This window comes from Dama dama, chromosome 24 (assembly GCF_033118175.1).
Source record: "Dama dama isolate Ldn47 chromosome 24, ASM3311817v1, whole genome shotgun sequence".
Lineage (NCBI taxonomy): Eukaryota > Metazoa > Chordata > Mammalia > Artiodactyla > Cervidae > Dama > Dama dama.
Genome location: NC_083704.1, coordinates 24,648,787 through 24,675,816, shown reverse-complemented (window position 1 = coordinate 24,675,816; position 27,030 = coordinate 24,648,787). Strand labels below are relative to the sequence as shown.

The 27,030-nt window shown below is 37.7% G+C and overlaps 1 protein-coding gene and 1 pseudogene across 1 annotated transcript in view; both read left to right on the top strand.

Moving 5' to 3' along the window:
* The window catches only part of GRM7 (glutamate metabotropic receptor 7), an 837,184-nt gene that overhangs the window by 277,733 nt on the left and 532,421 nt on the right, over positions 1 to 27,030 (top strand). The window contains exon 2 of the mRNA XM_061129157.1: positions 2,797 to 3,013. Coding sequence (XP_060985140.1) covers positions 2,797 to 3,013 — 217 coding nt within the window. The remainder of the gene's footprint in view (positions 1 to 2,796; positions 3,014 to 27,030) is intronic.
* Positions 25,367 to 25,485, top strand: LOC133046342 (U2 spliceosomal RNA; annotated as a pseudogene).

Below are 27,030 nucleotides of genomic sequence, written 5' to 3'. Positions count from 1 at the left end.
ATTTCAACAAAAATAAATGAATAAAACAAAATCCCTCCCTAAACTTTTAGACTATTCTTGCTACATGATGAAGAGTTAAATAAATAGTAAATATTATTTCTAAAGCAATAATACTAGGAACATGTAAACATTTTTTAGGACAGTAAGTGAAATGTTTTTGTTAGTGTGTCACAGAGAAAATGGGAAGTAAAATGTAGAGAATGGGTAAATATATTAAGAAAACACATGATTTTCTCTATTTTGATTGTTGATACCCCATGTATTAAGTGCCCACACTGTTCCAGGCATCACACTAAGCAATGTCCATTTGTTATTCCAATGCAATCTTATACTAATTAATAATGTAACCAACTCAATGAAGTGAAATACTCACCTAGTAAACACAAGTGAACAGAAACATCAGGCTCCTACTTCATGTATTCTAAATACAAAATCCCATTTTCTTTCCACTGCTCTTCATTCCCGCTGTAATTGAGAAATTACTCAGATGAAGACCATCAGGAGACTTGGAGACTTTCTCAAAACTGGCTTTGGATTTTGAGTCAGAAATGGAGAGCCTGCCCCTAGTGGTCATAGATCGCTGCATCAGGGACAGGCTGCATGGGAAATGGTGGGTCATCTATACCCAGGTGTCTCAGTTCAGTTCAGTTGCTTAGTCGTGTCCGACTCTTTGCGACCCCATGGACTGCAGCACACCAGGCCTCCCTGTCTATCACCGATTCCTGGAGTTTATCCAAACTCATGTCCATTGAGTTGGTGATGCCATTCCAACCATCTCATCCTCTGTCGTCCCCTTCTCCTCCCAACTTCAGTGTTTCCCAGCACCAGGGTCTTTTCCAATGAAACAGTTCTTTGCACCAGGTGGCCAAGGTATTGGAGTTTCAGCTTCAATATCAGTCCTTCCAATGAACACTCAGGACTGATCTCCTTTAGGATGGACTTGTTGGATCTCCTTGCAATCCAAGGGACTTTCCAACACCACAGTTCAAAAGCATCAATTCTTTGGCAGTCAGCTTTCTTTATGGTCCAACTCTCGTATCCATATGTGACTACTGGAAAAACCATAGCTTTGACTAGACGGACCTTTGTTAGCAGAGTAATGTCTCTGTTTTTTAATATGCTGTCTAAGTTGGTCATAACTTTCCTTCCAAGGAGTAAGCGTCTTCTAATTTCATGGCTGCAGTCACTATCCCAGGTGGCTCAGTGGTAAAAAATCTACCTGCCTATGCAGGAGACACAGGTTTAATCCCTGAGTAGGGAAGATGCCCTGGAGTAGGAAATGGCACCCCACTCCAGTATTCTTGCCTGGAAAATCCCGTGGACAGAGGGGCCTGAAGGGCTACAGTGCATAGGGTCACGAGTCAGACATGACTTCGTGACTGAGCAGGCATGCAATACTGTTGGGACCACAAGACCTGACTATAATGCTTAACCTCGAGAGGTTGGTGGAGAAATTTGCTTTATAGAAGTGGTAGCCAGCTTTAAACAATGGCAACTGGGTAAGCTTTAGGCCAAATGCCCTCAAAAAAGAAAAATACGTTAGTACTGGGTAGAATTTTTCAGGGCTCAAAGAATTAACTTGAGTATAGTTTTGATATCTTTGGGGCAAAGAGTTGGACTGTTGGTCTTTGAGAAAAGATCAAAACTAGTTTTTAGATACATGAGATAACCTTACACTACAGCAGGGATAAATCCTGGGAGAGTTACAACTAGACTTTTGTAGAAGTGGGTCATTCTTACAAATAGGTAAATTGTACCTATCATGGTCTACTGCATGCTATTGTTAAGAGAAAGAACTGCAGTGTATTGCATTGTAAAAACAACTACTCTAGAGATCCTGGAGCTAGACCTTAAGGTATGTTCCTCATCTATGGCTGCTTCAGGTTTTTCCCTAGTATATTTGTGATCCCAGGTAAACATTTTTTTTTCCTAGGCTTCTTTCTATATGCGTAATTGACTTTAACTAAGATCAGTATATCAGGTATTTGCCAGCCAAGAGGAATATTCTGTTCATTAGACTGCACTCTTGGAACCAGGGACTTGGTATAGGATGACCCATATAGACACAAGTTCTAGAATTCTTGAGGCATTTGGTTAATCACATATGAAGCTGAGGGTCAGATAATTCTGCAAAGGGAAAAAAATGGGAATCAGAGGTCACTGTCACTCAATCAAGACTGTCAGTCTCTCTCAGCATCCAAATGGAAGCTAAGAAAATTTTGAGAAAGACCTTCCAAAGTGCATAAGCCATTGAAGCGATGGTGGGGCAGGGAACTCCCTTGCCTTGGTCTTAGGGAGTTAGTGATCTACTTCATAAGGCTCTTGTGAAAAATAAATAATGCATGAAGCTTGCTTAGCTATTTCCTCACAGGTGATCAGCACTGAGTCTAATGTTAGATAGCTGATTACATCCACAAACATTCTCAAGATATGTCAAATAAATCAACCTTTATATAACAGTTAGGCTGTCCTGTCTTTTGTTTGTATTAGTGTATAGTAACTAAAGCATGATTCACAATGTTAGAATGGTTATATATGTTTTTTTCCTAACAACTGTGATGTAAGTAATTCCCACTCCATTCCCATTCCTTTCTCCAAGAGGAGAAAAATAAAAGGTCACAACGCAAAAATAGCATTTGGTTGCATTTAGGTGGTTTACACTTTCGTGCAGTGTTTGGCAAACACACATCCTCTTTGGAGCTCAAGACCTGTATTTTAAGTAAATTGTCATAAATACAAATGAATCTCCCCCATCTTGATGGTGTGCCCTCATGTAGTGCTTTCTTGTCTTTTCAGATCCCCCAGATTAGTTATGCATCAACGGCACCCGAGTTAAGTGATGACCGGCGCTATGACTTCTTCTCGCGTGTGGTCCCTCCCGATTCCTTTCAAGCCCAGGCCATGGTAGACATTGTAAAGGCCCTGGGTTGGAATTACGTGTCTACTCTCGCATCGGAAGGAAGTTACGGAGAGAAAGGTGTGGAATCCTTCACCCAGATATCCAAAGAGGCAGGTAGGATGAGATCACAGTGATCTAGATGACCCTCTTTAAATGTCTGTGGCTTTAGGCTTCTTTCAATCATTAGTGAACACTATCGACAATAACCCTATTCCTACCTTCACATTCCCCATTGCCTGTGAAGTGAATCTACAGAGTCCTCATTTATAGCACATTGTGGTTTGGAAGATAATATTTTCAAAGCTGTGAAACTGAAATCCCTTAAAAGTGGAAGAAGTAGAGGAAAATAATAGGTACTAAAATTGCCATCTGACTTCTGTGCAATAGCTGGTAGTGTGGATTACATTATGTCTAAGGAAAATAAGCAAATGTGGCTAAATATGCCTCTTCATGCATCCTTCCTCTTTGCCCCTCTCCAAAATGAAGAGAATTGTTTAAATTATGAAAACCCAATTACAGTTACACTGTGCTTTGAAGGTGAGTAATGGTGAGGGCTCTGAATGACTTGGCCAAAACAAATTAAGTGAATTATCCAAGCAGTAGAGTGTACTTAGATATCCTTTGAAACTGTAGATTCTTTTGAGGCAGTTCTATTAGATAGCATTTGGAGAAGTTTCTTTTATGTTTGCTTATTAAACTCAAAATGGAAGGTAATGGGTTCAAATGTTTGACAGATTTTGTAAAAATGAGACATAATCTTCAAACTTAAGAATCGTGACAATGTATATGCTGGCTTCCCCGTACGGAAATGCTGAATCTAGTAAATACAGATTTTTTTGAAAAATTTCATGCTTCGATATTCCTAAAAAGTTTTTAGGCTAAAGTCTGGTCCTCGGTTTTGGTGGTAAGGATATTATCCAAACTGTCATTGATCAGAATAGTTAACTAACTGTAAGGCCAACAAACAGAGTGATAGAAGCAGAGGTCCTTCTCATGAGGATAGATGCCATAAATCCTGAAGACATGGATTGGAGCGTTTGACCTTCAGTCTGTAGGTGAAAGTCTATACACTATCAATAGTCTATCTACAGTCTCTATATATAGACTATCTATAGGCTGTAGACTATAGATGGTCTATCACAGACTATCACAGTCTCAGGCATGTGATGCTCCCGCATGTGGATGGTGTGTCTGTACATGGCTGCTGAAAGAAGGGAGCCATGACTTCCTTATGAATCTTGTGCTTCTTACTCAGTGTCTTATCATTATGTCCAATTTGAAAATGTCACTGGAGGGCTGGGTTATTCTTATGCTCTTCCTTCTGGCTGAAATATGTCACTCTTAGCACCTTTGACTGCATAGCTCCTAATGGTTTACAGGATTCATCCCTAATGCCATTTCTAGGTTCATACGAACATGTATACAAAACCTTCTGGGCTCTGTCAGCGTGGTCTTGTGTTTCCAGGGCCCGCTCCCATACCAGTTATCACGGGTTAGCCTAGTTCGTTGTTGCTGTCCTTTTCTGTCTTGCCCCATAGACTTTAAAAGAGAATCTGTCTTTCTGAGTCACCGTTGTACTCCCAGCTACTCTGTTTCTAAGGGAAGCATTTCTGGAGTGATTCAGTGAGAAACTTTCTGATTAAGAGATAAGTCTTAACTCTGGCCTGTGTCTTCCATGCTGTGATTTATAAGACTCATTAACAGCTGAATTCATGAATCTTGAGAGAACAGCCTAACCACTTTTGATAACCATGCATTTCTTTCTTTCTTTGTTTCTTTGACTTCTGCTTTAGTGAAAATAATGTTAGAGGCTGACTTAAAGACATATCTAAAATATGGGCATAATAACCAATATGTAGGATAAAATGAAGAGAAAATATGGGTAAAATAGTAAGATAAGGCTCAGAAATAAAGTTCAGATACCATCTTGTTCTACAGAATTTCCACAGGTGAATCTAAAGTTTAATACTGAACTTTGTACTGGACAAAGCAAAGGGTATTACCCACTTAGTTATAAAATGTGCAGTGTTCAAAAGGCCAAAATCATGTTGATTGTTTAGTAAAGGAGAGGATCAAGACAAATGTTGGCCTTTATAAAAGTCTGTATTCTATAACAGGTCAGTGCTGAGTTTCCAATGATTGTTTATTCCTGGTGTCACTTGGCGAAAACTTTACATATACAAAGTCTGTTGTATGTGACTCTTCAAAAAGGAAAGGACCTTGTAATATAATCTGAACTCCCCAACTTATAATTTTAGCTAATCATACATTGAAGTGACCCAGCCCAAAATAAAATTATTGGCAGCCATTTGGGATAAAACCCTTCAATCTGAAAGCCTTTCAATTTGGGTATGAGGGTAACTAAAAAGCCAGCTGCAGAAATGCCAGAAAACACTGTGAGTTCAGGTAATGTCTTGCAATAAGTTCTTCATTATGATAGTTGACATGCATTTATATTAAATTTCATTGGAACCACACCATATGTACAATGAATTTAAGTAAATTCATTTGTGTGTTTAACAGAGCCCTCAGCATTAAACTCCCTCCTCTCTCCCCAAGAAAGGAGGACATAAGAGGAGGGGAACTTATAATTGAAGTGGTATGTGACAAGTCTGCTCACTCAGTATGTGTATTTCTTAGGAAAAAACTTAAGATGGGAAGCATGATTCCATCATTTCTTAGGTGGGTGTCCCTTCTGTGGGCTGCTCATATTGTGAGCATGTTGCCAGCCCAAAGGTGATTCCAGTGTATAGAGGTAAATATTCATTTTCCACGACTTATAAGAACACTCCAACTACCTTCTCTGGCATTCAGAGGAACAACAATATATGCTAATTCGAAGTAAAAAGGATTATAAAAATTTGCCCTATTGAAATTTCAGTAAAGTATACATTCTTAGGGAATTTTAGGTAACTTTCAAGGGTAATTTTCAGAGTTTACTTTTTTTCTTTGCTAGTTCTAGAACTTGATCCTCTAGAAAGACACAAGTCAAGGTGCACGTAAGGAGAGGTAGTGTGGCATATAGATAAGCTAGTGCAAAGCTATCAGAAAGACCTGGATTTGGATAATGGTTTCCATCACTTGTATTCTGTGTAATGTTTGACACGTACTTGAACTTTCCAAGTCTCGGATTCCTTTTATAGAGAATGAGATTAATGAGAGTAAGATAAATTAAATCCTGTATGGGAAACACAACACCCAGTGATGCCTAATTATTAGTGTTCCACACTAGTTTCTTATAAATCAGTGATGTTATTGAAGTTATTGCTTGAGTTTGAAAAGATTGAAAATAACTGGAGTGATAGATAACACTTGCCTTTAGTCGTAACTGAAAGGTTATGTATGTATATGTGTGTGTGTGTGTGTGTGTGTGTGTGTGTGTGTGTGTATAAAATACAGCTGAGTTGCTATTCTTACTAACATGCTTTCATTGTATAAGAAGCATACCAAGAAAACGAAGTGTTGACCTTTTCATGTGGTGTGTGTGTGTATGTGAGGGTAAGTGGAGACAGCAAGGATAATGTTTCTGTGTTCTGCTGGAAGGTTCCAAGGAGTTACTTCCATTCTTTCAAACAGTTTGAGTATTGTGGTTCTTCTTTATAAATGTCTGTAAAAGTTGCACTCTTTCAAAGTGTTTCAGTTCCAAACTTTAGGCTTAAGTCTTTAAGCAAAGGCTACTTATAAAACTGGATCCTAAAGGATCTTCACCATGCATGTAGGCATAGAACATGGGATGCATGCTCCTTTGTTAGATTCTGAGAGAACAAATCAAGACAATGATGTCAGAAAAGAAAGCTGCCCTTCAACAAGGGGCCATCTAATTTGTCTGGGACATGAAAGTTTATATACAGTTTCTCTATGCTGCCAGAGAAGACCTTAATAATTCTCCTCTCATGTATAGTCATGGGATATTTAAATATGCATGGATGCTGCTCCTTGTTGAACTTTCAGAGAGGACTGTAACATGATTTTCTCAGATGATGAGATTTTTGTAAAACAGTTATATTTGCATAAATTGCCCTGTTTATTTGAATGGTTGCACATGCAATATCAACAAAAGCAATTTATTGCTTAATATCACACAGAATGAGAGCCTATTCACTCCCAGTGTGCTTTAGAATTCAGGTCAGCATAATAAAATAAGTAGCATAAATTAGATATAAAGACTTCTTTTCTAAGTTAGGGTCAAAAGAAGTGCTTATGATCATGTAATATAGTCCAGTAATATAGTCTAGAGCTTTTGAACCAAATTTGGGTCAAGGATTATGAGAGCAAGGACATCACATATAACTACTCTAGTTTGTCACAATTTTCAGGAGAATCTCATGACCACTGCTTCGTAATGTGACACAAATAGTCATGCTTCATTACTGCCATGGTGTCATGAGATATATCAACTTTTCAAAACCAGAAAGAATATTTGAACTATCCTTTGGTATTTCATGCTGATCACTTAATCACTTATTTCAGCTGGTCTTATAATTATTAGGTAAACTCTAGACTTTTTAATTAATTTAGTACTTTCTCTTGACCTAGAATTGGAGAAGGAAATGGCAACCCACTCCAGTATTCTTGCCTGGAGAATCCCATGGACAGAAGAACCTGGTGGGCTGCTGTCCATGGGGTTGCCCAGAGTTGGACATGACTGAAGCGACTTAGCAGCAGCTTGACCTAGAATGGTTTTACCTAGAGTAACTAGATGAAGATTTAACTGCCTATGGTAACTATTATTCAGCCTTCAGTTTTTTTGTTTTTTTTTTTTAACCTCAGGAACAGGTTGGATTTGTTCATTGTAGGATTTGGTTCTCATTAGAGGATCCTTTGCTCCGCCCTCCCTCCCAGATGCAATGCTTTCTTTCATTGGCTGTGTTGTCGATCTTTCCCACCTGACTAACCTCTGTGAGGTCAAGGGCTTTGCCTTGGAACCCTATCATCTAGCCTAATTTGGGGCATATAGAAATCATTCAGTAAATATTTGCTAAGGAAAGAGAAAAGGATGAACAGTTGTATTTTCCATTTGCCCTTATTGGGAGTAAAATGGCATGTAGAGGAAACCCTTATGATATATAATTTTTAGAATGTATAAATATTTGATTTGTGAGCCACAAAAATTATATCCTAGATCTGTTTGCTTAGATTTGTCACAGTTACCCCCACCCTAACTCTACTGCATTCTTCCCTGTTACCACCCCCACACAAAACTTACAGCAGCATGATGCATCAGGGCTGTAATTCACAATATACCCGTCTATATTTCTACACTCACTTTGAGGGTTTTCCAATTTTGTTTTGCCTCTATCTATATCATGATCAATATAGAAAACTCTGAGACATTCTAATATCTGCTTGGAGTGTTTCTTTAATGAACTGTTCAGTGATCCCAGTTTAAATTACAAGTGTTGAATAAGGACTTAATTTCAAAACGCAAAATCCCAAGCACTCTCATGATATCATTCATTTCCCATTGTGATTAAAGTGAAACTAAGTTCCTCAAGACGAAGCTTTATCATTTTAATTTTTGGACCTTCAGTGGTTAACACAGTACTTCAGATTTTAACCCACACCCAGTTTGTTAGCATGTCTTGAGTGTATGTCCCTTATCCCCAACTATCATTACAGTTCCTTTAGTTCTGAGCCCCACTTTTTTCTTAATGGTACATAGCTTCAGCTATCCATGCCTCCAGGTCAGCTCCAATATAGGATCTGTTTAACTAAGATGATCATCTTTTCACCAAAAAATAAATGCAGAAATTCTGTTATCTGTCCCTGGCTTCCCTTACTCCATAGGATTAAGCAAAAGATGGCTAGCCTGGAGAATAGGTTATTTCTGACCTGGTACCTGATGTGGTCACCAGTCTTACTCCATACTATGCCTGTCACCTTTGATTCTACTCCAAGCCCCCATGTATACATTTCTTGTCCTACCACAGTCAGCCTTCTGTGGGTGTCAGGTTATTCTGTGCCTTAGCTAATCCTTTGCTTTCTGCCTGGACTGTGAGCTAACTCTTTTTCCAAAGCCTAACACCCTGAAAAAAGTTATCCCTGGCATAGTCTCCCTTCACGGTCTTGTTTTGGATCACAGTGTATACATGTGTCTTTTTTATTTTTTAATAGCACAGCACTGTAAAGTCCCTCTCCATGAATAAAGTAGTGGGATTGACCAATTGTCAAGTCACAATGAGAGAATGAGGCTGCATATCATGGTAGAGCCAAAAGGCCAGAATTTCATGTTCTAGGCTCCTCTGAAGTTAGGACACAATCATATCACCTAGCCTTGGCTCATCAAACATACCCAGGCATTCTTGCCATAGGTAGATCAAGAGCTAGAGACACAAAGGAGGGACCGTGGTATTCTATTTTATTGATAGGCAGCTGCAGCAGAAGTATCCAGGATCCAGGGGTAGATCCAGGGGCAGTAAAATCATGCTATCTAGCATGAAATGGCAGTGGGAGCACAACCTCCTACTTCCCATTTCCAAGAGTAGCAGCAGCAGGGCCCCAGCGAACTTGGCCCTGTGGTACTTTCTTTGTTTTTTTTTTTTTTACCTTTGATTCTAACAGCCTAGTCACCCTTTGTTTCATCTTTTGACTTCGGTTTCTTGGTCTCCCCATTGATTCTGTAGATCATCTACAATAATTTTCAGTCAGTATTTTACTACTTAATCTAGAAAGACTTGCTTATGTTATTTGGCTTCTACCTTCATAAATGTAATTGAGTGTTGCTTCTAAGAGTTCTATAACACTTTGTGCATAACTCTCATGGTATTTGTTGCATGTCATTGTAATCATTATAATCTATCTAATCCTCTCCCATTTGAATGTGAGTTTATTTTTATTTTTTCTTAGCATGAAGATTTGACTTTTATATATCACAAAATGATTACCATGATAAGTTTAGTGAGCATCCATTATCTCATATAGATTCATAATTGAAGATATAGAAAAAATTTAATTGTGATGAGAACTCTTAGAATTTAATCTCTTATCGAGTCTCATATATAACATATACCAGTGTTAATTGTGTTTCTCATGTTGTATATTACAACTCTGATACTTACTTATCTTATAACTGGAAGTTTGTACATTTTGACCACCTCCAGTTCCCCCTCCTTCTATCCCTTACCTCTGGTAACTAGAAGTTTGACCTGTTTTTCTATGAGTTTATTTTTGAGGTGTAGTTGGCCTACAACACTGTGTTAGTTCCTATCATATGATGTGGTGATTCAGTATTTCTGTACATTTCAAAATAGTCATCATGACAAGTCTAGTTACATATAGCATGTCACCATACAAAGATATTACATAGTTACCGACTGTCTTCCCCATACTGGGTATGTACATTTCATACCCATGACTCATTTATTTTAGAACTCATTTATTTAGTAAGTTTATTGAAGGTAGGAATTATGTTGTGTTTGACTTCAGGCACTCTGTATCTAGGATAATGTCCAACAGAGATTAGGCTCAATATATGTACACTGAATTTTAAAATACTCTATAATAGTATAAGAGTATACTATTATAAGAGTTTAAGAGTATAGTAAAATAGTATAATAGTATATAATAGTATAACTCCAAGGTTGCAGTTGGAAATTTCTTCCAATTTTAGCTTTCAAAGTTATCATTAATATGCTATAATAAATTTATGAGAAGAGAAAAATGGGGTAAAGCATCTGGTGGTATGTCTTACACTCAAACAGTGCATGTCTGAATACTTTCTTTGAGTAATGTATGCTGTGAGTAAATAGAAGTTAGCAGATAAGACTGCCCTAAGGTGTTGAAGAAGACTCTTGAGAGTCCCTTGGACTGCAAGGAGATCCAACCAGTCTATTCTAAAGGAGATCAGTCCTGGGTGTTCATTGGAAGGACTGATGTTGAAGCTGAAATTCCAATACTTTGGCCATCTGATGCGAAGAGCTGACTCATTGGAAAACACCCTGATGCTGGGAAAGATTGAGGGCCTGGAGGAGAAGGGGACGACAGAGGATGAGATGGTTGGATGGCATCACTGACTCGATGGACATGGGTTTGGGTGGACTCTGGGAGTTGGTGATGGACAGGGAGGCCTGGAGTGCTGCGGTTCATGGGGTCACAAAGAGTCGAACATGATTGAGCAACTGAGCTGAACTCTGCTCTAAATGGGGTAGTGAGTGACATTTTAGGAAGAGGTTGTCATGTAAAAAAAACCCAAAGAGAAAATTGTTTAATAGCATATAACATTTTAAATGTTTCTAATGAAACAGAATCACTTTGAAAGAATTTTGACTCAGATTTCTAAATGGAGAGTGCTCTTTCACTCAACATAAAAAGTACTGCAGAAAATGGTTTGGCTTTGGGGTTAAGAACTTGTGCTTCCAGCCCTAACTGTTTTGGTAACTGAGAGCCAGCATCTTGCTGCTTTGGTTTGCAAAGTCATCACCTATTCATTGTGAAAATTAGCCTCTCTCAGTTCAGAGAATTCTAGGATCCTAATCCACCTTGATTGAAAAAGATAGGTTTCCTGGGCAATAGACCATCATTGTTGATGTGGGACTAAGGTGGATGATAACAGATTGTTTTCACTGCATGTAGAAATGCAATGAAAAAGTGTTTCTCAGCAAGTCCTCCTCATCTCTTCCACCTATCTTCATTGCAGTTGAGCAATATGGAGGAATGTGAAAACATCTGAATACAAAATGAAGCCCTCCTTTATTCGTTGACTTAAATATGGTTACCATATGTTGCATGTGCTGAGGGGAAAAAGAACATGGGATTCTGGCATCAAAGTTAAAGATGTAGTGAAAAGGCACATAGGTCATCTTTTTATATAGGAATGGAGACTCAAATATAGAAAATTCTTTTTAATAATAGAATTTTTTGGTCAGTTGAGTGGAAGGAAAGAGAATCATGCTTCTGCAGTAGTTATCATTATACCACTGAACTTCAGAGACAGAATATCTGACCTACTGTCCCTGTTGAGTGACACTGCATTTAGCGTTCAAACGAACTTTTCTTTTCCCAGTCTTTACAAAAATGCTCATTTGAAGAGACTCCCAGTTTTGAATCCTATAGGTTTTAATAAATGTCAGCAAAAGAGAGAAAATATTGGAAGAATATTAGTTAGCTTATAGAATTGGAGGAAACTATATGAAACCTAAGTGCTTATGGGGCATATCTATGTTTTGCTTGTGTGAAAGTAGGACATTTTGATTTTGAGTCCCACTAACACTATATAGCAACCCACTCATATTCTTGCCTGAAGAATTCCATGGACAGAGGAGCCTGGCAAGCTAGAGTCCATGGGGTTGCAAAGAGTCAGACACAGCTGAGCAACTAACACACAAGACTATACACAGCAAGGAACAGTTATTTCCAATGTAATTTCAGTGCTCTAACTGAAACTTGGGGTGGTCAGAGTCGAAACAAGGCTGTCTTTTTGGTTGCCTTTGCAAGAGTGTTCCTCTACATTGGAATAGGCAAGTTCAGACACCCATGTAGAAAAATGGCAATGCTTATCAAAGCAGAGGCAAGGAGGTAGGTACTGGAATTAGTCAAATGGATAGTTCTGAATAATAGATGGGTACTCCAGCCCAGGAAATATTAAATTGATGAATGGCTCCTTGGAAAATATCTATTACTGGAGTTTAATCTTCCTAAATTATTTTGTGTTTTGAACAACTTGATGCCTGTAAGGGTAGCTTCTTCGGGACCTGCACAGAGAGAGATCTGTTTACCTTTTATTTGGCAAACAGACCCCTGCTGTTAGATCTTTCAAGAGATTATAGGAAATTCTACAAAGCCCCTTATCAGTTGCATTAGTGCTCCCCAGGCAAACTGAAGACAGCTAGATGATCAGTATCTCAGCAGTAATAGTAGCCATCCTGAAGAGGTACTGCACTGACTGACTGAGGTCCTGGACCACTTATGGCTCCAAATTTGCCTATTCCCAATTCTTCACATTTCTTGTTACTCATGAATAGCAAGCACTTAAAACATAATGCCAACAATCATTAGATGATATTATTCCATTGAATGCATTAATATGTTAGAGTCAGCATTAATTATCAAGCAGGCTCCTTTCTAGGTTGGTATTACTGGGATGTCACCACAGTGTACAAGCTATAGTACTAGGATGATCCTTTGAAAAACTAGTACACAGATTAAAACATAGTATTTCCATAAAGGGGGGAATATTACAAGTGAAGTCATCATAATAATGATAAAGGTCTCAAGAAAAATTCAAGGTATTTATTAAAAGGACTTAGAAATAAATGATGCCTACTAAACATGTCAACATGTAAAAAGAAAAAAAAAACAGGTTAATTTTCCTAGAGTGTTGGTGATCTTTTGGATTTAAATATGAAAGTTTAAAAAATCAACATCACAGTGACATACCTGGTATATTTTTTAATGAAGATAAATTCCCTTGGTTTTAATTCTGTTGAAGTTGTCAGAATTAAAACTATAGAACTTTTGGTGTATGGTGACTAATTATATAGAAATATGTTATTACCAATGTCTTAATCCTAGAGGCTACAGAAATCATAGATTCTTCTGGTCTAATTTTTTCTTGGTGGGGGGAAGTACTTAATACTTAGCTCTATAAAAGGATCACACGTGTTATTTTCTAAAATCCTGATAATATGGTGTTGCACTTAGTACAAATTCTACTGCACACTTTTTTTTCCCATTTATTTTTATTAGTTGGAGGCTAATTACTTTACAATATTGTAGTGGCTTTTGTCATACATTGACATGAATCAGCCATGGATTTACAGGTATTCCCCATCTCGATCCCCACTCCCACCTTCCTCTCTACCCGATCCCTCTGGGTCTTCCCAGTGCACCAGGCCCGAGCACTTGTCTCATGCATCCAACCTGGGCTGGTGATCTGTTTCACCCTAGATAATATGCATGTTTCGATGCTGTTCTCTCAAAACATCCCACCCTTGCCTTCTCCCACAGAGTCCAAAAGTCTGTTCTGTACTTCTGTGTCTCTTTTTCTGTTTTACATATAGGGTTATCATTACCATCTTTCTAAATTCCATATATATGTGTTAGTATACTGTAATGGTCTTTATCTTTCTGGCTTACTTCACTTTGTATAATGGGCTCCAGTTTCATCCATCTCATTAGAACTGATTCAAATGAATTCTTTTTAATGGCTGAGTAATATTCCATGGTGTATATGTACCACAGCTTCCTTATCCATTCGTCTGCTGATGGGCATCTAGGTTGCTTCCATGTCCTGGCTATTGTAAACAGTGCTGCGATGAACATTGGGGTGCACGTGTCTCTTTCAGATCTGGTTTCCTCAGTGTGTATGCCCAGAAGTGGGATTGCTGGGTCATATGGCAGTTCTATTTCCAGTTTTTTAAGAAATCTCCACACTATTTTCCATAGCGGCTGTACTAGTTTGCATTCCCCCAACAGTGTAAGAGGGTTCCCTTTTCTCCACACCCTCTCCAGCATTTATTGCTTGTAGACTTTTGGATAGCAGCCATCCTGACTGGCATGTAATGGTACCTCATTGTGGTTTTGATTTGCATTTCTCTGATAATGAGTGATGTTGAGCATCTTTTCATGTGTTTGTTAGCCATCTGTATGTCTTCTTTGGAGAAATGTCTGTTTAGTTCTTTGGCCCACTTTTTGATTGGGTCATTTATTTTTCTGGAATTGAGTTGCAGGAGTTGCTTGTATATTTTTGAGATTAATCCTTTGTCTGTTGCTTCGTTCGCTATTATTTTCTCCCAATCTGAGGGCTGTCTTTTCACCTTATTTATAGTTTCCTTTGTTGTGAAAAAGCTTTTAAGCTTCATTAGGTCCCATTTGTTTATTTTTGCTTTTATTTCCAATATTCTGGGAGGTGGGTCATAGAGGATCCTGCTGAGATTTATGTCGGAGAGTGTTTTGCCTATGTTCTCCTCTAGGAGTTTTATAGTTTCTGGTCTTACATTTAGATCTTTAATCCATTTTGAGTTTATTTTTGTGTATGGTGTTAGAAAGTGTTCTAGTTTCATTCTTTTACAAGTGGTTGGCCAGTTTTCCCAGCACCACTTGTTAAAGAGGTTGTCTTTTTTCCATTGTTGCCTCCTTTGTCAAAGGGTGTCCATAGGTTCGTGGATTTATCTCTGGGCTTTCTATTCTGTTCCACTGATCCATATTTCTGTCTTTGTGCCAGTACCATACTGTCTTGATGACTGTGGCTTTGTAGTAGAGTCTGAAGTCAGGCAGGTTGATTCCTCCAGTTCCATTCTTCTTTCTCAAGATTACTTTGGCTATTCGAGGTTTTTTGTATTTCCATACAAATTTCTACTGCACACTTTTGACTAACTGGTATAAATTGTGTTGTCAGTCTGTTCTTATGGGTGCTTTGTTCAGCAGTTACTGATAATTAAGGTCGGAAGTAGAGATTGGAATGGCTTACAGTAGACTCACAGATGGCATCCTGCTTTAGGGGTTACATCGTTCATCTCTTGGGATCCCACTCTATTTCCCCCCAGCTTTCTTGAAATATGATTGACATTTAATGTTGTTCAAGTTTAAGGTGGACAACCTGATGATTCGGCACTTAATATTTCAAAATGGTTGCCACAGTGGAGCTAGTCAGCATCTGTCGCCTCACACGGTGACCGTCTCTTTTTGTGGTGAAAACAGCAGATCGTACTCTCTCAGCAGCTCTTAAGTGTGTAATAAAGTATTATTGACTATAATCATCTTGCTGTACTTCAGATCCCTAAAACTTATTTACGTAATAACCAAAAGTTTGTACCATTTGACAGACATCTCCTGATTACCACCTCCCTATCCCCTGGAAACTACCACTCTACTTTCTGTTTCTTTGGGTTCAGCCTTTTAAGCTTCCGCATACAAGTGATATCAGGTAGTAATCGTATTTCTCTAACCTACTCCATTTGTCATAATGCTTCCAGGTCCATCAGCGATTGTTGTACATGTCAGGATCTCCTTCTTTCTGATGACGGAGTGATAGCCCATTGTTTGTGTGTGTGTGTATACCGCATTTCCTTTATTCATCTGTCCCTATGTGGACATTCAGGTTGTTTATCCCGGCTCAGGAAACGTGAGAGTGCAGTATCTCTTTGAGATCCTGATTTTATTTGCTTTGAACATATACCCAGAAATGTAATTGCTGGATCATGTAGTAGTTCTATTTTTAATTTCTTGGGGAGCATTCATACTGTTTCCCATAGCGGTTGTACCAATTATATTCCTACCAGCAGTGCACAGGAGTTCCTTTTTTTTTACCACATTCCTGTCAACATTTGTTATTTCTAACTCTTTTTGATGATAGCTATTCTAACAGATGTGAGATGCTATCTCATTGTGGTTTTAATTTTCATTTCCCTGATGATTAGTGATGTTGAACATCATTTCATGTACCTGTTGGCCATTTGTTTATCTTTTTTGGAAAAATGCAAATTCAGCTCTTCCATCCATATTTTAATCAGACTGTTTTTTTTTCTTGGTTTGTATGTTATTGAGTTACATGACTTTCATATATATTTTGGATTTTAACCCTGATAATGACTTCAACTTTTGTAGGTTGCCATTTCATTTTGCTTATTACGCCTTTTGAATAGATAATTTAACTTATTATTTACATTAACAGTAATTATTGATAGGTAAAGACTACTAATTTCATTTTATTGAGTGTTTTCTGGATGTGTTATAGTTCCCTCATTCCTTTTTCCCTCACTGCCTTCCTGATTTGCTGATTTTCCATAGTAGCTTTGATTCTTTAGTTTATCTTTTGTCTTTCTACAGTAGGTTTTTGTTTTGTGGCTACCATGAGGTTTATATAAAGCATCTTATAACAGTCTTTTTAGACTGATAGCAACACAACTTTAATTGCATAGAAAATTCTACCTTTTACTTCCTCACTCTTTTATATTTTCAATGACATAATTTACCTATTTTGTATCATGTATTTATTAACCTATTATTACAGCAATAGTTTTTAAATTTTTAAAAATTTTTGACCTTTATACTAGAGTTAGATAGTTAAACACCACCACATTACAGTATTAAATATCCTAAATTTGACTACATACTTCAATTTAATTACTTACCTTTACTAGTATCTTGTATATTTTTATACATTTTAATATTAGCTTCCTTTAATTTTAGGTTTGAGAACTCTTTTTCAGCATTTCTTATAAGGCAGATCTGGTGGTTATGTAGTTCCTCAGATTTTGATTACATAGGAAAGGTTTTATCACTTCTTCATTTCTGAAGGATTGTTTTGCTGGATAGAACATTCTTGGTTTACTTTTTTTTCCCTCTCATCTCTTTGAACCTGTCCTCTTAATCTCTTCTGCTGGAAAATATGACAATAATCTTCTGGAGGTTCCCTTGTAAGTTACAAACTTTATTTTCTCTAAGATTCTTTCCTTGTCAAAATTCTTTGATTTTGACAGTTTTATTATAATGTGTCTTGGAAAATATCTCTTCAAGCTGAATTGTTTGGCAACCTATGAACTTCACAAACATGGATATCCAAATCTCTTTCCAGATTTGGGAGGTTCTGAGTCATTATTTTTAAAATAAGCTTTTTACCCTCTTCTCCACTTTTTATCTTCTGACACTCCAGTGATTCATATATTGCTTCTTTTGATGGTATTTGATAGATCGATCACATAGGCTTTCCTCATTCTTTATTCTGTTTATTCCTCACTCTTTATTCTTTATTCAATTATAAACAGAATAATTTCGAAGTCCCTGTCTTCTAGTCTAGAGATGTTTATTTCTCATTGATTTATTCTGCTATTGATGTTTTCAGTTGCATTGTTTATTTCATTCATTGTATTATTTAACTTTGGATTTTATTTGGTTCTCTCTTATGATTTCTCTTTATTAGGCCTCTCATTTTGTTTCTGTATTTTGTTTGTTGGTTTGTTCATCAAGCTGTGTTTTCCTGTAGCTTCCTGATCTTCATCAAAATAGCTATTGTGGATTCTTTAGTGGATGAGTTGTAGATCTCCATGTCTTTGGGATTGGTTATTGGAAGATTATTGTGATCCTTTAATAGTGTCATCTTTCCGTTATTTTATACGTTTCTTTAAGTCTTACAGTGCTGTATTTGCATTTGTTGTAGCAGTAGCCCCTCTAGTCATTGCTGACTGACTTCAGGGAAGAAATACCTGCCATCACTCCTGATAGGAAGTCTGAACCTTTTCAGTCCCTCTGTGGATATGCCTGCTCCATGCTTCTTGCTCCCTCTTGTGGCAGAATTCTTAAGCTTATATGTCTTTTCTCTTCCTTCAACCCAGGTTGCTGGGTGCTGGCAACCTCCCTTTTGCTTTCCTAAGGGTGGAGCTTAAGCTCAAGTTTGTGGTCTCTCCCTGGCCACATATTTTTATGAGTTTTATATGCAAATTTACTAGATAATCTGCCAAAGATCACACTTGCTATCATCAGGAGCACAGATAGAGAGCCATTCTTTGTTTGAGGGTTTGTGGGATGAGGTGCAAGAAGCACTGGGGAGTGCCCATGAGCCAATAAAGGGGATCTGTAGGCAAGTTGTCCCCAGCGATTCATGGGTAGACTTCTTGATGGTGTCTGTGATGCACTTAGCAGGACCTGTATCCCTTTAATGCCTTTTAAGAGTCCCATATACCTCTTTCCCAGCATATTTTTATCCTCCGAGTCTTGAAACTCAGTACTTGGATAGAGTGAGATAGCAGTGGGCCTTTTTAGAAATGTCCCACGTAGTGAGCTGGGTGCTCGCTCCTATGCTCTCCCTCACCCTCTGGGAGAAACCACGGGCTGAGGAGCTTTCCTCTGGCTCTGAGTTGTGCCTCCATGAAGGACAGTTGATGTGAGTAAAGTAGAACTGTTTCTCTTGCCTTCTCTAGTGCATCTAAACATACTTTGTCACTCCACGGCTATGTGGGAACTTCTCCACTGAAAACCTGAACTTCCAGCAAGGGCTTAATCGTCTGTGGTAGCTTGTCTAAGACAGTGTCCTCCAGGGGCTCATGGGCCATGGCCAAGGGGAGCTGTATTCAGTTAATGGGCCACTGTAGGGTTCATGTCCAAGGTCTGTACCCTTATTACTCATTGCATGACTGGTCCCTGAGTCCCTTGATGTATTGTGCTGGATCCCACTGACAAAGACAATTTTGTCTGTGGATAGATGACGAACTGTTTTTACTGAGGGAGGGGTATGATGTGGGATGTCTTACTTAGCCATGTTGCTAACATCACTCCTCCTATATTTTGAAAGAATTGAATATGAGTTTTACTCGGGTATCCTTAGTCTAAATTGAAAGGAAAAGCTAGAACGAGCATATTTTGTAATAAAAATATGTATGTCAATGCAAGTGACTGTTTTTTTGAAGAAATTTTACTGGATCAACTTTCACATGTTTCACCATTATTTTGTATGTTTTGCTAAATCAGTATAGATCACTCAACCAAGTTGTAGTACTCTATCCCAAACATCTTAAAATTTCTAAATAGAATTTCTTATTGGTTAGACAGACAGAAACGCAGACAGAAGATGCTGGTTGGAGGTTAAGCATCAGTGATGAAAATTACTAAAGATACTGAAAATGAGGAGGGAGGGTATGGAGTATAGAATAATCAGGAGATAAAGGACTCTGGTAATAAACCCCTTCCCTTCTTCTAATGTTCTCCTTGGAGTACAGTGGTTTTCCTAGGTGCTCCCTTAATATTATTGAACAAAACAAAGTTTCAGTTTTCCTATACATTGTAAACTAAGGTTTAGCAGTAGCTTGCTTTCTCTAAACAAATTCTCTCCACCTTAGAACACTGCATTTATATTAGAGTAATGGTTTTGGGTGGCAACCTGGATGAATAACATAAGACATTTCTACTGAGCTGTCTGATTTCCAGTTTGACCAGCTTTTGGCTGATAATTATTATTTGCTACCTGGCTTGTATCCACTCCTTTAAAAGTGGAAATTCATCCTCTATTCACATCTATTATGTGAAAACATAAAACCTTATTTACATTTGAGTGTGTACAGAGAACAACTTTAGCCTTGAAGTCATCCTCCTAAGTGTAAAATGCATGCATTACTTCACAGTGAAATACTGTTTCAATTTTTATGTCATGACCTTGTATTATGCTCTACAGAGACAGAGCTGGTGCCATGAGTCATAACAGTAGGACTTCTAGTTATTTTGAAAGTTGTTTTTAATCATTGTGGTTTTATTGTTGCTGTTTTTATTTGTTTAGTATTATTTAAATAATTTGATCAAATTTAAAAAAAAAAAAAAAAAAAAAGCTAAGTATAAGCAACATAAACCAGTGATAGATGCAAAAGAAAAAGAGGGCTCTACCTGGAAGGTTATGCAGCAACCCAAGGAATTAGAGGAAAGAACAAGGAATTAAGCTTAAAACAGACAAGTAAAAAGCGACTCTAAAAACCCAAAAAGAAGGAGGTGATGACCTCTTTGGGGCACCACCGACAGGGTGAATCAGCTCCAGCTCCATCGAAGCCTTCAGTCCTGTTCTCCAAACTCAGATTCCAAGAAGACAACAAACCAGTGCTCTGCCATTGATAATGTGCCCATTCCATTGCAGTTGATTGACAGTTCTGCCAGACAGTTTTTTTGAGTTATTATAGATATCTAAGGTAAACATCAGATCTTAATATCCAAACAGTAATTAGTAGGGCGTTTGTGACAAAAGCACATTGCCGTATATGATATGGTAATGTCTTACCACGCATATTGTAAAATGTTCTAGTTGAAGCAATTCTGTTAAATTTCTGAAATAAAAGTGTTTTCCTTTTCCTTTAAACAGATCCTCAAGAGAAATCATTAAGTACTTAAATATTTGTAGAGAATTCCCCAAACTACTGGCTTTCTAAAGAGAGAGAGAATGCAATTTTCCAAGCTTTACATCTGTGACAGCATTCATTAAGAGTCAGATTCCAATCATCCGGTGATCCAATTAGCTGTACTTTACCCCATGACTTGAGGTATAAGAAATGCGAGTAGGGGGCAATTTATCACCACTGCTGGAAAATCCCACAGTATCTGAGCACTCATTCTGATGGTAAAGGTCAAGAAGAGCATTTTTACATGATAAGAATGGGTTTTTCTCATTTATGCTGAGCAGCTTGGAGAAAGAAATGCTATTTCATTTTTTTTTTTACAATCGCAGGTCTCTTCCAAGCCAATCTTTGTGGCTGCAGGTTTTTGATAATAGGAATAAATAAACTTTCTTTGAAATGTAGAAGTACCAGTAGACAGGGTTCATTCCTAAGTTCTTCTCTGTAGGGGTATGAATTTAATAAGGTGACTGGACATTCTGAACATTGAAGCCCAGGAGAAATGAGACTTGTTGAGAAGGAAATGACAGGACCCACTGCATGCTGGTATAGGGATGAGAAACTTCTGGTTGTGTTTGGTATGAAACCTAATAAATCACTTTTCAAAAATTGTGAAAGACAATTACAGACAGAAAAGTTTCTAGTAAAACTAGCTTCATAGAACCTACCTTTAATTGCTCAATTGAGAAAATGCTGTGTGAAAGAGGAGTATTTAAAACACATAACCACTTTTCCAAGATCTGAGTAAGCATGTATAGAATTGAAATGCAAACACTTAGGTGTGAGTTATTCTGTTACAGAACAAAGTTCAATGCATAGGATGATGCAGAGAAAGAAGACTGCCGGTTTAAATTTATTTCCCCTTCTCTCAGCTTCTTTTGGCCACTGGCTTAGTTTTTCCTTTGTCCTTTATTTTCCCTGGACAAGCCTGTCCCCAAACACCAAATATTGCACCCCTCTGGGCTTTGACTCAGCTAGTTTCTTCTGCCCGGAATACCCACCCCCACCAAGCGTAGGTGACTGGCAGAATCCCTCAGTGACGTTTCTTCAGTATGTTCTTTTCTGCTCGTCTCCCCTCCTGTGTCTGGTTTCTGGAGCTTAGACACATACGTGTAGCAGTACTTATTTCATGTTGTCACTATTAGGATACAAAAGATTATGAACTACTCAAGGGAAGCTACAGATACTAAAAATAATAAAGAAGACATGAAAATTCTTGGGTGTTTCCCTCAATCCATATGCTGACCAGAGCTTCTAACACCGTGCCATGAAAAATGTTAAATACTAAATAAACACTTGTTTAAACCTAGTGTTAACGTTTTCTACTTCATCATAAACTCTCACCTAAACCAGCCTTAACAGTATACTAATGCATATATATGGAATTTAAAGAGATAGTAATGATAACCCTATATGCAAGACAGAAAAAGAGACACAGATGTACAGAACAGACTTTTGGACTCTATGGGAGAAGGCGAGGGTGGGATGTTCTGAGCGAATAGCATTGAAACAAGTATACTATCAAGGGTGAAACAGATCACCAGCCCAGGTTGGATGCATGAGACAAGTGCTCGGGGCTGGTGCACTGGGATGACCCAGAGGGATGGGATGGGGAGGGAGGCGGGAGGGGGGATCGGGATGGGGAACACATGTAAATCCATGGCTGATTCATGTCAATGTATGGCAAAAACCACTACAATATTGTAAAGTAATTAGCCTCCAACTAATAAAAATAAATAGAATACAAAAAAAAAAAAAAGAAATGAGGGAATACATGTTTCTCTACCAGATTGCCACGGCAGCTTGTCCCTAGTATTACGCCAGGTGGGATGAAAGGCTCTCTGGAGAGGTGAGATTTACAGAAGATTTGAATGAAAAGGGCAAGGATATTTATGGATTTTAGATGCCTGAATTTTACTATAATTTAAAGATTGTAAAATTAGTGAATTTTCTTTTTATCAATGTTGTTGAATTTTTTTTTAAAGCAAGACCTAATTTAATTATATTTTAGATTGAAATTTAAACTAATTCTGCCCATAGACTAAAGAGTTTTTTTAAATATATTCGGTACATGAAGTAGATTTTTGTAGATTTGTGTGTGTGTGTGTGTGTGTCACAGAAAGATTAAGAGTAAAATAGACAAATGATACATGTTTGGAACCAGGATAGTTCCAATAGCACATTGTTTCTATTAAGTTAGGAGATCAAAAATAAATATTTTTTCTCTAAATTAAGAAGAAAAAATTTATCATGAGAAGCAGTAAACCACTAAGCTTCAGGTGAAATCTCTATCTCATAGGGCAGAACTAGTACCTGATTCAAGATCAACTTGCTTTAGCTTTTGCAGCATTCCGATTCTAAGTAGACTCATCAGAAAAGGGAAGGGGGTGATACTAATTTCTCTTTTACTTATTTTTTTCCAAAGAGAAGGGGGCTTAGTTAGGGAGAAAAATCAAATTTTATTCTAGTTCTTTGGTCTCGTTCTTTGGCGGAATGAAGAGACTGCTACAAGGATATGGGGAAATACTCAATACTTGGCATCCATTTTTACCTCCTCCTCTCCCTTCCCCACCCGCTCCCCCCCCCATTTTCCATCATGTCCCCAAACATTGGTACAGCACTCATATATTCTTGTTTCATAGCAGTTAAGAGAGTGGTTAAAAGTCAGATGTACCTACATTGAAAATCTAACTTTGCCCATTAGTGAAATGTGTGAGTCACTTATCCTCATAACGGATCCATTTCCTTGTTTATAAAACAGAAATAATACTAGTTCCTTCTTTCAAAGGCTTTTATGCAAAATAAGTGAGCTAATCCAATGCATAAAATTGCTTGCAGGTAGTACTCGTCATAGAGTAGATGTCCTATAAACATTAGCTGCTATAACGACAATCCTAAGCATAAAGAGAAAAATAATGATAATCCTTGTCTTTTACTTCTGTTTTTCATATATTCAATAAATATTTGTTGGGTGTCTATTGATTGTCAAGAATGGTTCTGGATGTCAGAGCTGAGAAAGAACTAGACCTTTCCTGTACATTCTAGAGAGATGAGAAAAAAGTAAACATGTAATTATTTGTTGGGGATAGATCAGTGAGAAACAAAGACAGAGTTTATTCATTTTTTTTTCATGCCTCTTTATTTCAGTGAACCCCTAACTGAAATTTGGGGTTTCATTTGATTATAAATTTGGACAACTGACTGTAGAAGTAGAACTTCTTGTGACTTTGTAACCGTTAGTAATCACAGATCAATTCATAACACAGTGCAGTTGTTGCGAATACTGTAGAATATTCAAATAGGATCACTCCTTGGCAATTATGAAAGTTATTTGCTACAACAATGAATTTGGTATTGTCTTTTCACTTTTGATGCTTGCATTATAATGGGGGACCCAGATGGCTTTAGAGAAGGTAAACGTACATGGTTTGAGATGGTGACAAATACTTGGTTCAAGGTAGAGCTAATAGTATTCATTAATTACTGGGATACGGTGTTTGAATGACATTCAGTATGAATCAGTGATGTTTGTTGTATGCAACTAATTGGATGTTGACACTAATTGGTGCCTTTTTACTGAAGTGTTGGAAGCAAGTTTGGGGAAAAGAATGAAAATTAGAGCCCTATTTTGTTCTTGTAAAATTTCAAATGCCTTCTATTTATCCATGTGGGAAAGCTGAGTGAGAATTTGAATGTACAAATCTAGAACTAAGAGGAGAGGCTCACGATAGAGATCTCATTTTGAGAATTCATGAGGGTATAAATGGTATTCAATGCTACAAGATGGGATATAATCACTTTAGCATAGAAGACACTGAAGGACTGAGCCAGTATAATAGTTACAAGTCTAGAATTGGAATGGATCCAGCACGATGGACTCAGAAGTGCCTGAAGAGGTAGAAAGAACGCCAGGAAGTTTGGTGCCCCAGATACCAAGTTTAAAGTGTTTCCAAGAAGCAGAGATTGAGGAACTGAAAATCAGACAAGACCAGACCTGAGAATTGATGATTGGATTTATGAACACAGAGGTCATCATTGGCTTTGAAAGAGAGGTACTGGTTAGAAGTAAAGTTCAGTAAAGAATGAGAGGAGATTACCTTGGACAAACTGAAGAGAGAATTTAACAGAGGAGTGTCATAATAGAGATGAAAGAGCTCTCTGAGTTGTGAGGGGCCTAAGAAGACATTTTTGGAGTGTTTATTTGTTTTTTACATTTACTTCCAGTTCTATTACTCCCATGTTCATTCTTCCCATTCTTCTAATCTCCCCCCAACACACACAAAAACACTCCTTTCATCCTTCCTTTTTTCCGTATCTTCTCCCTCTTCCAAAATTCTGCTGCTCTGAATTATGGTAGACTGAGGATACGCATATGAAATGACCGGGCCTGTCTCTCAGTTACCCATTGCCCAGGTCCAATCCATGTGAATGGTGTCACAGGGTATACTGCTCTAGGGCGGGCTTTCAGGGGTGGCCAGATAAGCTCGATAAAAGTTGCAGCCTGGGTATTTGTCTCCAGTAGTATTAAGGAATGTTTTCTTCCTGATCATAGTTAAATGGAAATGTAAGAGTCTTGTTCAGGAGGTGTAACTAGCAGCCCCTCCTTTCTCTTCAACAAGTATAGAACTGAAAGTGTAGCTTTCCGTTATATTTATTCATCATCATCGCTTCTCGGCCTTTTGGCTAAGATCAAGTGTAGTATATATTTATTCATCAAATGATTAGTGAATGTCAGCATCTGCTCTGTGCTCATTACTGTTAGAGTTCTTGAGTTATCAGTGTTAAATAGTCATTATCCTCATGGATTTTATTTTACTAGGTGAAGATAACAATAAGCAGATAAAAGAGAGTCAAGGGAGAGAGGAAAAGGAGTCCATGTAAGATGTTGTTTTACATAGAATGGTTGGAAAATCCTCTCTAAAGAGGAGATATTTGAACAATAGATGAATAAAGTGAAGAACCGAGCCATTTTAAAATTAGGGAGAGATTATTCCAGGTGGAAGGAACAACAATGTTTAAAGAGCTTGAGGAAGGAATGTCTTCAGTTGAGTTCAGTTCAGTCACTCAATTGTATCTGACTCTTTGTGACACAAAAGCTGAGTGCCAAAGAATTGATGCTTTTGAACTGTGGTGTTGGAGAAGCCTCCTGAGAGTCCCTTGGACTGCAAGGAGATCCAGCCAGTCCATCCTAAAGGAAATCAGTCCTGGGTATTCATTGGAAGGACTGCTGTTGAAACTGAAACACCAGTATTTTGGCCACCTGATGCGAAGAGCTGACTCATTTGAAAAGACCCTGATGTTGGGAAAGATTGAAGGCAGGAGGAGAAGGGGACAACAGAGGATGAGATGGTTGGATGACATCACTGACTCAATGGATATGAGTTTGGATAATCTCCGGGAGTTGGTGATGGACAGGGAGGCCTGGCATGCTGTGGTTCATGGGGTTGCAAAGAGTCGGTCACAACTGAGCCACTGAACTGAACTGACACTTAGTAAATTCAGTATCTATACTTAACACAATATAAGAACTTAGGTACTTATGATCATAACATTAGGGGGAAAAGTATTGGTTCCAACAGTCTCTTTAGGAATTGTTACTTAAAAACATATATTAATGATAAACTCCTTTAAAGCTCTAATTGAAATGTTTAAAATTTCATTTGAGCCATCTAGCTTTCCAAATTTATATTCTGATGCCAACATTTATATTATTTATTTGGCATTGCCAATTATTTTTTCATTTTCATGAATTTTCACAGTAATTGCAAATTCAGTTTTGCTTTTAAAATAGTTTTAAATTTTGAAGTATTTGAAGATGTCAAGAAAGGAGGAAAACTTGGTTTTTGTCCTATATATAAAAGTTAACTTTCCTTTATCTTATTATTCTTAATATGTTATTTGGGAAGCTCATTGATTTGGCTAAAGGTTATCACCCATTTTAAGAGTAAGAGAAACTGAGGCAGAGAAATTTTGTATAATTTTATACTTAGCGGTCTTTCCACACTGAGGGACAAGGTGCTGGACCTGGTATTTGAATTTGTAAAATATTACAACGTTTTTCCTCTAATGATTTATCCTTATGTATAAATAGGAAAACATTTTTCCTAAATGTCTGATACTGGCGTTAGTAAGTTCTTTGTCCCTGTCCATATGCCTTTGTCATTGTAATATTTTTGAGGACCAAGGAATTATGTTCCCAGTTGAGCCAGTAGCCTTAACAAGCATTTTGAATAAGAGCAATTGATGTATTTTTGTTGCCCACCCCTCACATTAGCTGATGAATGAGTAATCCAATAGTTAACAGGAGACATTTTCTCTGGGATGACA